General features: G+C 48.3%; 1 protein-coding gene across 3 annotated transcripts; it reads right to left on the reverse strand.

Annotated features, from left to right (window-relative positions):
* Positions 1–1,795: 1,795 nt before the first annotated feature.
* LOC149920307 (E3 ubiquitin-protein ligase PHF7-like) lies at positions 1,796–6,790 on the reverse strand. 3 transcript variants are annotated; one of them, XM_090133996.1, is made up of 9 exons: positions 6,485–6,790; positions 6,243–6,365; positions 5,839–5,930; positions 5,642–5,743; positions 5,270–5,394; positions 4,964–5,126; positions 4,766–4,872; positions 4,424–4,537; positions 1,796–4,283 (listed from the first exon to the last, which is right to left on the reverse strand). In XM_090133996.1, the coding sequence occupies exons 2-9, from the start codon at positions 6,283–6,285 to the stop codon at positions 3,122–3,124; spliced, it is 1,908 nt and encodes a 635-aa protein (XP_089990122.1). In that variant the 5' UTR covers positions 6,286–6,365; positions 6,485–6,790; the 3' UTR covers positions 1,796–3,121. The 3 variants fall into 3 exon arrangements, with proteins under 3 accessions (XP_089990122.1, XP_089990123.1, XP_089990121.1); XM_090133997.1 differs by having other exon boundaries at positions 1,796–3,999; positions 4,165–4,283; positions 6,243–6,790; XM_090133995.1 differs by having other exon boundaries at positions 6,243–6,790.
* Positions 6,791–11,502: the final 4,712 nt, after the last annotated feature.

The following is an 11,502-nucleotide window of genomic DNA, read 5'->3' on the forward strand; positions in this document are numbered from 1 at the left end:
GGGATTCCCAAAGTGACTATCTGAGATGTGAGCAACTTTGTTGTGCACGTCTAAATTTAGATGAGAAACGAATCAGGAGAGTATTAGAGTGCATTGTGTGTGAATAAGCTGTTCTTCCAACAGCAGAAGAGGACCAGGGAATAGAATGAAGATTTTTGCCTCGACAGAGCTTCTGTTGGATTCAATATGGACATACACACGTTTTCTAGAGGAAATTTCACTTTTGCGCCTAGCATGACGTTTGTAGTTGTCATTTAGAAAAACGGTTGCAGTAATTTAAATTGAGAGGTCAGAGCATAAGCTGTGATTTGCAGTGTGAGTATAATCCTGAGCGTCACACAAGCCTTCCACTTCCTTTTTCTTTCTCTTGTTTTTCTTACCTTGTTTTAGGCTTTCATTTTACTGCAACAGCTGTATGTATCACTGCTTGGCATTACTTCTGCCTCTGCACAATGGGGCTGGATAGCCAATAGTCTCTTCAATAAAAATGCTGTTGTTATATTATTTCGGTCTTTAGTGCATTTTTTAAAATAAATGGCCCATAATAAATAAACTCAGTGGCACTGAGTGCACTCTCAGCAGATTTGGAGACGACACCAAACTGAGCGGTGCAGCTGACACTTCGGAGGGAAGGGAAGCCACCCAGAGGGACCTGGACAGGCTGGAGAAGTGGGCCCATGAAAACCCAAGGAGGTTCAACAAGGGCAACTTCAAGGTGTTGCGCTTGGGTCGGGGCAATGCCAGGTGTTTATACGGACTGGGGGAAGATCTCCTGGAGAGCAGCCCTGCAGAAAAGGACTTGGTGGTCCTGATGTACGAGCAGGTGGGCATGAGCCAGCAGTGTGGTCTTCCTTGTAGCCCGGAAGGCCAGCTGTGTTCTGGGCTGCATTAAAAAAGGGGTGGCCAGCAGGGAGAGGGAGGTGATTGTCCCCCTCTGCTCAGCTCTTGGGAGGCCCCATCTGGAGTACTGCGTCCAGGCCTGGGGCCCCCGTACAAGAAAGACACAGAGCTCCTGGAATGGGTCCAGAAGAGGGCCACTAAGGTGATCAGAGGGCTGGAGCACCTCTCCTGCAAAGAAAGGTTGAGGGAACTGAGCTAGTTTAGCCAGGAGAAGAGAAGGCCGCGGGGAGACTTCATTGTGGCCTTCCCATACTTCCCATAGTAGGGAGCATATAAACAGGAGGGGGAACGGCTGTTTACAGGGGTGGATAGTGATCGGACAAGGGAGAGTGGTTTTAAACTGAGACAGGGGAGGTTTAGGTTGGATATTAGGAGGAAGTTTTTCACCCAGAGGGTGGTGAAGCACTGGAACAGGTTGCCCAAGGAGGTTGTGGATGCCCCATCCCTGGAGGCATTCAAGGCCAGGCTGGATGTGGCTCTGGGCAGCCCGGTCTGCTGGTTGGCGACCCCGCACATAGCAGGGGGGTTGAAACTCGATGATCATTGTGGTCCTATTCAACCCAGGCCATTGAATGATTCTATGAGTCTATGAGTCTATGAGTCTATGAGTCTGTGAGTCTATGAGTCTATAATACTGTGATTCTGTGATTCTGTGATTCTGTGATTCTGTGATTCTGTGATTCAAGGGCAGGTTGGATTGGACCATGGGCAGCCTGATCTGGTGGACAGCAACCTTGCCCAAGGCAGGGGAACTGGAACTAGATGGTCTTTAATGTCCCTTCCAACCTAAGCCATTCTGTGACTCTAGGATGTAATGATCTTAGCATTTCCCCAAATTGCTTTAAATCTCATGGAGCTATGATATGTTTATTTAATATTGTAATCGTATTGGACTCTTATTCATTCCCTTGCCTCTTTAGTCTCGGGGCCAGGACTGTAAGTGGCATTGTGTGGGCAGTACTTGAGTATTACTGCCAGAAGTAGGGCCATGAGCAAGTTCATTGCATCTCCTTTGTGTTAGCTCCTTCCATTTTTCTCTGATAAGAAACTGAGCTCAGCCTCCGCTGATGTAATTCAAGCTAATTTTCATTAGTTTTGCTAAGAGCAGAGCTGTAATGACAGCATTTGTGTGTGTATGCATCTAGCACATATTGCTAGGGTTGGAAGTAAGAAGAGGCGGGCAGTGGGCAGCTGGAATACTGCAGGTTCCTGTTGGCACTGCTGACATCAGATCTTGGCATCTGACATCAGGAGAGGTTCCAGAGGGCCTGTAGTTAAAGAGCAGCTGGTGACAGAAGGTAGGCAGATACTGCAATGAAGTGAGTGAGTGCAGTTTCTCTGTCCTCTTGCTTCAGAGGTGTCTGATTTACCTGTTTTTACATCTTGTGCACCCTGCTCCTTACGCAGAGGATATACCCTTTGTCCTTCTTCATCCTCAGTGCTCTCACAGTGTACGTGGAGTATTCGGTTCCCGGTTTAGAGAGAAGACACTCTACAGCTTTTTTTGGGTTGAATTTTTGGTTTTAATTTTTGTTGTGATTTTGAAATTTTTGTTGTTGGTATTCCACATCAGAACATCTTGTAAAGCAGTGGGAGTTAGAGAGTTAATGTTCTGGTTCTGTGGACTGCTTTTTTGAAGGGAGGAGCGGCACTCCCCAGAGGACTTTGGGCTCAGAGGAAGAAAGGTGCAGCTCCCGGCAGGGCACCGGCCGCTCTTCCTCTCGCGGCCTCTTGGTTTCACAGCGGAGAAGCTCGTGGTTCCTCTGCAGTCCACAGAGTAAGGCCCCGGTTTTGGACATTCTCTCTCCCATTTTGTTTGATTTGTTGGTCTCAATTCCAATTGTATTGTGTTGTGTTGTATTATCTTGCATTATCACTACCTACAATTCCGAAATTGTAGGTGGTGAATGAACGTTCCTCGTCAGATCGTTGCCGCTGCTTTGTACTTTTTGTAGACCCGTCTGCTATCTCCGTGTGCTTCTCCTGGGGTCCACGAGTCCCTTGCCTCTTTAGTCACGGGGCCGTGCTGGACCAGCTCGTCAGCTGTTAACTCTTCTTTTTCTTCCCTCTCTCTTTCTTTTTGTTTTGTCTTTTTTCCCAGGCCTGCTGCCCCCCTGTCACGGACAGATCTAGAGATAACTCCGTGACAACTCTTTTGGGTTGGCTGCTGGGGACAGGAGCCGGCTCGTGGCTCTGGCACATGGCAGCTCCTGCAGTGTCTTCAGGGCTGGTCCCGGGAGTGGCGGCGTGCCTGAGAAGGCCGCCGCTGCCTGGAACGGCGGCTGGGGCTTCCTCCCGATTGTCTTTGGGAATTGGAAGCCCGACGATCGCGGGGGGAACGGCTTCGATCTTGGGCCTGCCCCCGCTGAAGAAGACTGGAACGTCTTCTGTCTTCAGGAGGCAGGGAATCCCTGGGGGACCTCGATGCCGCCTGTCCGGCAGAGCTCTGGGTGCTGCTCCCAGCACCTTGGGCCGGACTGATTCTGCTGCCACGGCGTCCTCGGGGCTGGCTTGAGGGATTTGAGAGGGAGGACTGGCTTTGTCTCTGGCCTGGCCCCTGCTGTCCGTGGCATCTTCTGTTTGCAGCCTCCGCGGAATTGTTGGTTGCCCTCTGCCTGGCAGAGGTGTGCATGCTCCTCCCAGCACGTGAGGCTGCAGAGCGTCTGCTGCCACCAGGTCTTCTGAGCTGGCTCGGGGAATTTGAGGCACGACCCTTTAGCGGAGAGCGGCTTCTTGTCCGGCCTGTGCCCTGCTGCCTGGATTGCCTTCTGCGCTCAGCCGCTGGGGAATTGCTGGAGTGCCCCACTTCCTGCTGGCTGCTGGATCCGTGGGTGCTGCTCTCAGCCCCTGGAGCTGGTGTTTGGCTGCTCCCCTGGTGTTCTTGGTTGGATTTGCGCCTCTGGCTTTTCCTCTCTCCTGTCCTGGGCTGGCTGGACAGGCTGCCGCGCTTAGGCATCTGGGAACTCTGAGACGACTCCGATGCTGCCTGGCTGGTGGAGGCAGATCTGTGGTCGTCAGGTGCTGGGGAGCTATGAGATGGCCCCTCCGCCTCCTGGCTGGCAGTGCTGGGACCAGCAAGCTGCGACTCGGCACTGGAGGCTGTAAGGAGAGGCAGGAAGGTCAACAGGATGACCCAGCAGCCCCATGGAGGGAGAGGATCCCAGCCCTCCCAGGGCAGAGAAACTCTGGCAAAGCCGCACTGAGGAGCCGCTGCCAGGCCTTGCTTGGCCCCAGGGCAGCAGTCCACGGCTCTTTGCCCCTTACCTGTGCCCACGCCAGCACAGATGTCACACTCCCAGGTGCTGATGCTGTCGCTCAAGACGGAGCAGCGCCGGTGGGTGCCTTGCGCAGCACACGAGGTGCACAGGAGCAGCTCCCAGGGTCTGGGGAACAAAAAGAGGCTTAGCTGTGTGCACAAAATGAGTCAAGCAAGGGAGCGGCGGGCACGGCTCTTGAGCTCAGTCCTTGCTCCCCAGCCTGTGCGGAGGCTGAGATCCCACGCAGGGCTGCTGAGGTAACTCACCCCTCTTCCTCTGCTTGCTCCCTGCCTTCTGCGTGAAGGCACTCGCTGACATCACAGCGCTGGTGTGTCTCGTGCAGAGTTTCATAGGTCTCCCTGTCCTCCCATGTTGGTCTTCTGCCGGAGAAGGGAGAGAAAGCAGTGAGCCCTCAGTGCCCCAGGCATAGGGCAGATCTGGGGCATCCCTGCTCTTCCCGCGCAAGCCCATTCCCAGCTTCTCCATGAAGCTGCGGCCAATGGAGCTCAAGGGACAGCAGAGGGTCAGCTGGGCCTGCTCGGGGCAATCCCTGGGCAGGCACAGCACTTGCGCCTCAGTATCTGGAGAGCTGGGCAGAAGGCACCAACCTGGCTGGGATTTGGATCCCGAGGAGATGCATTTCTTTCCGGAACTGCATCCTGTCTCTGCAGACGGGACATTGGAAGCGCAGAATGCCAGCGCTCATGGCCTGTCCCTGCAGCGGTAACACAAGCAGCCAGAGTGTGAGCGGGGCCTGGTGCAGCTGAGCACCTGCTGTGACTGCAGAGCAAGGGGAGGGCTCCTACCTGGATGCAGCCCCGGTGAAACCAGGCCTGTGTGCACACTGGGCACACCATGGTGTGGTAGGACTTCTTGTCCCCCACGGGCTCCAGGCAGATGACGCAGTTTGTGTCTTGCTCTGGAGCTGCCTCCACTGCCTGCTGAGGGCGGTGCTCACAGCAGAAGGACCTGGGGGAAGACGGACAGGATGCGTGAGCTGAGAAGTGCTGAGATGCCAGCAGAGGAACACGAAGGAGTTGGTTGCGTGCTTCGGCACTGGGAAGCAGCCCTGCAGGTTCCTCCCTTGTTTGGCTGCTGCTGACAGCCCTTACCTGTGCTGCCCAAAGAAGTGCGTGACACATTCCCCATCCGCTGCACAGGGCAGATGAAAGCTGCGTTCACAGCCTGTCTCTGCGCAGTAGATGGAGGCCCCCTTCTCTCCACAAACGAAGCAGTGCTGGAAAGAGAAGAGCAGCCCCCATTAGCAGCAGGCTCGGGGCCTCTGAGGCCAACGCCATGCCTCTAGGCAGGGCACAGAATGCAGGCACTGCTGGGTCATGCTCTGCAGACGCGCCCGGCAGACAAGTTTAATCTGCTAGAGCAGAACTTTGTCCTGCTGCTGCCCGGAAAGACTGCCAGTGCTTCCTTAGGGTCCAGGCTTAGCTGGTGCTGGCACAAACATCCCCGTTCCTCCAGATCCTCACCTTCTGCTCTGCCTCCTCGATTGCGCCTCGGATGGCATCAAGGGGGATCTTCAGAACCGCCCTCTGTCCGGCAGTGTGCTCGTAAAGGCCGTCGGCAAAAAACTGTAGAAGAGAAAAGAGCGGGATGTCATGAGGACGGGATGGAAAAGAGGGAGCATCCCTGGCTGGAAGGTGGAAGGAGCCCTGAGGGAACTCACCAAGCAAAACTTGTGGACGCAAAGCCCGCTCTCGCCAAGCGTGGGCCCGCAGGTGTCCGGGTGAACATCTGCTCGGCGGCACAGCATGCATACTGAAGAGGAGAGAGCAAATAGAAGCAGCAGTGAGTGCCAGGCGTCCCTGAGGACTGCTGCCAGGGGCGTGTCCCGGCTCTGCCACGCAGGATGAGGGGCAGGGCTGGAAGATGCGAGGGGGAAAGGGCCATTGTAGGCCCCACAGTCACAGCAGGCACGCACAGGCCAACCTGGCTGAGGAGCAGAGGGGCCATGCCCAGCGGTGCCTGGGGAGCCCCTGCCTGCCCCTGCCTCCCCTCTCACACACAGGCAGAGCCCGCAGGACCTCTCTGCCCGGCAGAGAGCTGCAGGCAGAGATACTTGGCTCTCACCTTCAACCTCCGGGTGGGAGGTCTTCTGCTTCCTTTTGGACATGGCACGCGTCGACAGTGAGCGCTTGGAGTCCCTGCCCAGTCAGCGCTGGGCTTTCTCTTCCACTCTCTCCTCTGCCGACTCTGCGGGAGAAGCAGGACGAGAGGGAGTTAGCAGCTCAGGCCCCCAGGCCTGAGTGGGGACCCCTCCTCACTGAGCAGCCTCAGGCAGCCCCTCGCTCCCTGCCCTCTCCTCTCCTCACCTCACCAGGTCGCACTGAGCCACGGTCTGAGCCCGGCCTGGCCTAACCCGGGCCTGGCCCCATAGGTCACAATGGCTGCTCCGTGACACCCTTTGTGAGGCAGTCACTACCTCACAGAGGGGTGAGGGCGTGGGCCCTCCGCCCAAGCAAGATGGCAGCTGTTGCAGGCAGTGCAGAGAGGTGCGTGCTGCTGGCCAGGGCGCGGGGAGGACGGTTTGCCTCCTTCGACCTGCTGGCAGCACTATTCTACTACTCTATGATGTAATGGTCTTAGAATTTCCTTGATTTTTTTTCAATCTTATGACACTATCATACATATTTTTTAATTTTGTTTATATTGGCTTCTTATGAAGCTATTTTTTTTTCCTATTTTACAAATTTTGCATATTTTTGTAGCTATTATATTTTTTTCTATGTTATTGACTTTTATTTTTATTTTCATCTAATTTAACATTCAGTAATCGATAACAATCAAATTCATTTTGTCTGCTAGGAAACTGATGGAGATAAACTCTATTTTGTAACATTGTATCAGCATTGTTACGGAGAGGATTAATAGAAAATTGACTGACATAATTTGTCTGAGAAAGGATTTGACAGGCATGTGGTTTCTTTCTTATCAAGCATTAATATTGCTACAACAAAGCATTATTATAATCTAAAAATCAATTCGTCTGATATACAGAGTGGCTCAGTTTTGGAGTTATATCTAGTGATCACGTACCAAGTCAATAGAAGTGACACAGAGAAGCTGTTCAGACTGTGTCCAAATGGACATTGAATATCCCCAGGGAGGAATGCTTCAGAACTTCTCTGTACAACCTTTTCTAGTGTATGGCCATCGTCATGGTACAAAAGCTTCTTTCTTTATTTCAGTGGATTTTCTCGTTTTTCAGTTTGTTTCCATTTCCTCTCGTCACATCACCTGACATCACTGAGAAGAAACTGGCCTATTTTTCTTACTCCTGCTGTCAGATATTTATACTCACTGCTACGATCATCCTATTTAGCTTTCTCTTTTTCTTCATAACTTCTGTATTTATTTGCACATGCTTACAATATATTCCTTTCCACAGTGTTGGAAATGATGTCCTTGTTCCATTTAGTCAGGTTTGTCTATTTCTTAACAGCAGTCTTCAGTCTTCAGAGAGGATCTTACGGTCAGAAAAAAAAACAAATCACTGATTGGTAGCTCCAACTGTATAATTGCTTGTGGACCTGCATGATCCATCTCTTCAGCCTTTCTACTTAGGATCTTCCTCCTCATAACCTTCCTACCAACAAGATTTGTAAGATACCAGCTAGCCTCCCACATCACTGACCACTGCCTAAGAACCATGTTGTAATATGTGATACTTGTCAGGTCCCTGCTGGCCACAGAATTGGTGCCGATGTGGAAAAGCAGCAGAGGATCACAGAGCAACAATTGAATGAGCCTTGGCAGCCTCATCTTCCATGGCACTGGATCTCCTCTGTAGCTGCAGATGGAGCAGGAGAAGGAGGTTACTAGATCCCAGAGTGTATCACTGTGGAAGACTTGGTTTTCCAAATCATTAAGCAGAGGCACTGGAGATCCCTCCCTTGATGGTTTGGTACTCCTGAGCACGCATTACTCCAAAGCTGTACAGCGTGAGCTGTAGGCCTCCCCCAGTTTTGAAAACATGTGGGCAGTCACAGCCAACTTTTCCCAGCAGCAGGCACCGTGGTGTTTCTCAGTGGGCTCCCAGGAGTCCACTGACAATCTCACTAAATGTTCCCAGAGGATGTTCAGAGTCCCAAAGTTGAGTCTAAAAATTGCTGCTTGAACTGTTGTGTCCTCTGGCTGCCTTGATGAGCTGTGCTGTGGGGCTCTGTGGGACTGAAGGGAAAGCACTAACTTCATGCAATGTTTTCAGAGAAAAAGCTAATCTGAACATCAAGGAAAGCTAACCGCAAACAGAGGAAGATAAATTATTCTTCTGTGGACATTAATAAACACTTCTAAAAATACTTTTATAGCTCTTATCTGTCCTTGAAATTTAGAAGATAATTTTTGAAAACTTCGAGATTCTCAATATGAGTGTATTATTACATTAAAACCCAGTACTCTTTGTTTAACAAGGACTTTGAAGAAGATCACCGTAACAATATGACAAGAAGAGTACTGAGACGTCTTGGATACAACACGATGGCTACTGACTGACACCAGATAACACACAAATTAACAGACGTAAACCTTTGATAAGATTGTGAACCTGGAGTACCCAGCCAACGGGGAAGTAGGGGAGTGGGGTAGGCAAGGAGGGAAACAAGGTACAAAAGCTGTCATTGTGTCCATAGATGCGCTCCTGCTCGTGGGATGCCCACCATTGCAATTGCGAATAAAATCTGCTTTTATCAGAGATATTGTCCTGACAACAGTATTTGGATATTTTCAACAATTTTCATTAGGTTTTATCATGGAAAACTCTAGTAAGAAGCATCTTTTGGCTTTATTGAAATGAAAATCCAGATAATATCCATCATTTCTGAGGTAAACTTTTCTAGAAATTTTTCCTCATGGGAGATTTTAACATTTTATTTCAATTTCTGCCAAAAGAGAATAGCAAAGAATTAAATGGCCACACAGAACATAAATTCCAGAGTTTCATCACCTCTGACATACTCTGAGCTAGAGATTGTTGTATTTTTCTTCTTCTGCCTACTCTATTCATTTCATATCTCTTGTCAAGTCACATTTTAGAACTAAACTCAATATCGAGCAAGCAGATTTCAGTGTGTGCACTAATGAGCTCCATGTGGGAATAGAAAGTCTGTATCTATACAGCTGCTTGCACTGATCTTACGTTTCTGGTTGCACCTCTTATGTTATGAGGCCCCACTGCTGAATGGCCCAGTCTTTGCCCACAGCCTCTCATGAAGGCTGATTTGCTTTCAGAAACAAGGTGAGTGGTGTTGTGAGAAACAACAGTTTAAATGCTTTTACATCCAATATATTCAATATTTTCTCCTAGAATGATTAATTATAGTGAATCTATTTTCTGCTGCCCTTGACCATGAAATGATCAAAAAGCTGGAGTGAACAGAACAGTGCTCCAAAGAAATGTTGCATTATATTCAATGAACTGATGTTTGCTAGAGAATATATACATACAGAACTGATTACTCAAGCAGAGGCCTGGATTCGGTTTGTTCTGTTTTATTTTGAAGAAAATAATTTCTGATCTGCTTTTGCAATACCTCTCTTCTTTCCTGGAAGTGATAACACTTTCGTTTGAAGATATTTTGCCATTTCAAGGTTCACCTTAGTATAAACAGTGTTTATTTCTGCTCCAGTGTGACAGGCCCATCGAAATAGAAGTCAATGTGAGGGATGTAATATTTAACGATGATCAGACCAGCATGAAGTTAAACCTTGGATCTAAATCTGAGGATAAAGGACAATACAACTAAGCACACTCTTTTCTGTGATATTTCTTTATTTTTCCCTTATTAGTGTTTCTTAGGAATGTCACTAGAATTATTACGTTTGGCTATGAAGTTTGCACCTCTTGCTTCTTCCTCTATCAAACCTTTCACATTCTTGTGTTCTACTGCAGCCTCAAAGTAAACAACCACAAGCTGTTGGGGAGTTGTCTCTTCAAATGAGTCCTCACATGCTAGAAAAAAATTGATATGAAGGTACATAGTAGGAAGGAGATAATGTTTAGTTCTGAACATATTCCCAGCCCTTGGGAATCTTTCTCTAGTTTCCCTAAGGAGGTTCTAAGAGGTTCTTTGTAGCGACTCTTTTATTAAACTAGCATAATAGGATCTCAGGGGTCAATGAGAACTCAATAGTCTTTATGAAACAACCCAAGAGAAAGTAAGGGAAATAGTTTACCTTTGAGGTACCTTCCTTTACATGCCCACAAGGTGTTGCCACCCTCTTTTGACAGCACTGGTAGGAAACCAGATCTAATTGCGATGTGAATGCCTGAAACAACTGCCTAAAGCTAGCTTTTATGCTTCTGTGTCACAGCTTCCAAACAGTAACAAAGAGCTGACACTTCATTTTCTAATGCAGGATCCATCACAGGCCTTCTCTAAGCTGAAGGTTCCTCTTCCACTACAATGTGTTAGCTTTTCCTAAGCAATGTGATACATCTTTGCAGCTGTTCAGGTGGTAGTATATCCGAGCTTCCCAGCTCCACCTGAAGTCTAAGATCTTTCAATGAGCTTTCCAAGGAGCATGAGATTTTCTAGGACTACGACAAAATATCCATCTGAGGTTTCTTACAGCATTAGTAGATCGATGTAGTAGATGATGGTATGTAGCTTGCATGGCTGACGCTCACCTACCTACTCTTTCAACCATCCAGGTAATCATCAGTACAATTTTGAGTATGGTTCTCAGCACTTAAGGACAGGTGACTCACAAGTGGGCTACTTAGAAGTACTTCATCTCACTTGCAGATCTTGCATTACCTTTAAATGTTAAGAAAGATGTTATTTTCAGTTGGGACTCTCAGAGAACAATAGCTGCAGAACTTAGGATTTAGCGATGTGCCAATATTTATAATCAGTCTGTGCTTGTCAAATTTCATGGTTCTTTTCACATATTCTAATGTTTTTTTAAAAAAACTTTTGAATATTTTGCTGGCTTTGATTTATCTAGTCTCTCTAGTGTTCTGCATATTTTAAAGCAGGATACCAGGAAAAAGACTGTTTTTATCCCTATTGTCACAATTATTATTTTTGAATGGCTTCTTTTGCCTTATCTCTGAAATCAAGGGTATTTTTTTTTTTTTTAACTTTCTCACAGTCTTTATTATATTTTTGCCATGAGATACTGAGAGAAATTTATAAAAGAGTGTGCACTGATTTTTGGATGTTCATGCAAGGTGCCAAGAGTTGGAGTTGATGATCCTTATGGATCCTTTCCAACTTGGAATAATCTATGATTCTATGATTCTTTCATTTCAATTTTTTTTTTTTTTAATGGAAAATCAATACTATTATTATGTAAAATTTAATGAAAACTATATCCACCTCCCCCA

Source organism: Phasianus colchicus, chromosome 1, assembly GCF_987193195.1.
Source record: "Phasianus colchicus chromosome 1, bPhaCol1.hap1.1, whole genome shotgun sequence".
Taxonomy (NCBI): Eukaryota; Metazoa; Chordata; class Aves; order Galliformes; family Phasianidae; genus Phasianus; species Phasianus colchicus.

Coding starts and splice junctions, on each gene's coding strand:
- LOC149920307 (XM_090133996.1), bottom strand. CDS start 6,285: ATGTCCAAAAGGAAGCAGAAGACCTCCCACCCGGAGGTTGAAG. Junction 5,744..5,838: donor GCGTCCACAAGTTTTGCTTG/GTGAGTTCCCTC, acceptor TCTCTTCTACAG/TTTTTTGCCGACGGCCTTTA. Junction 4,873..4,963: donor TTCACCGGGGCTGCATCCAG/GTAGGAGCCCTC, acceptor TTACCGCTGCAG/GGACAGGCCATGAGCGCTGG.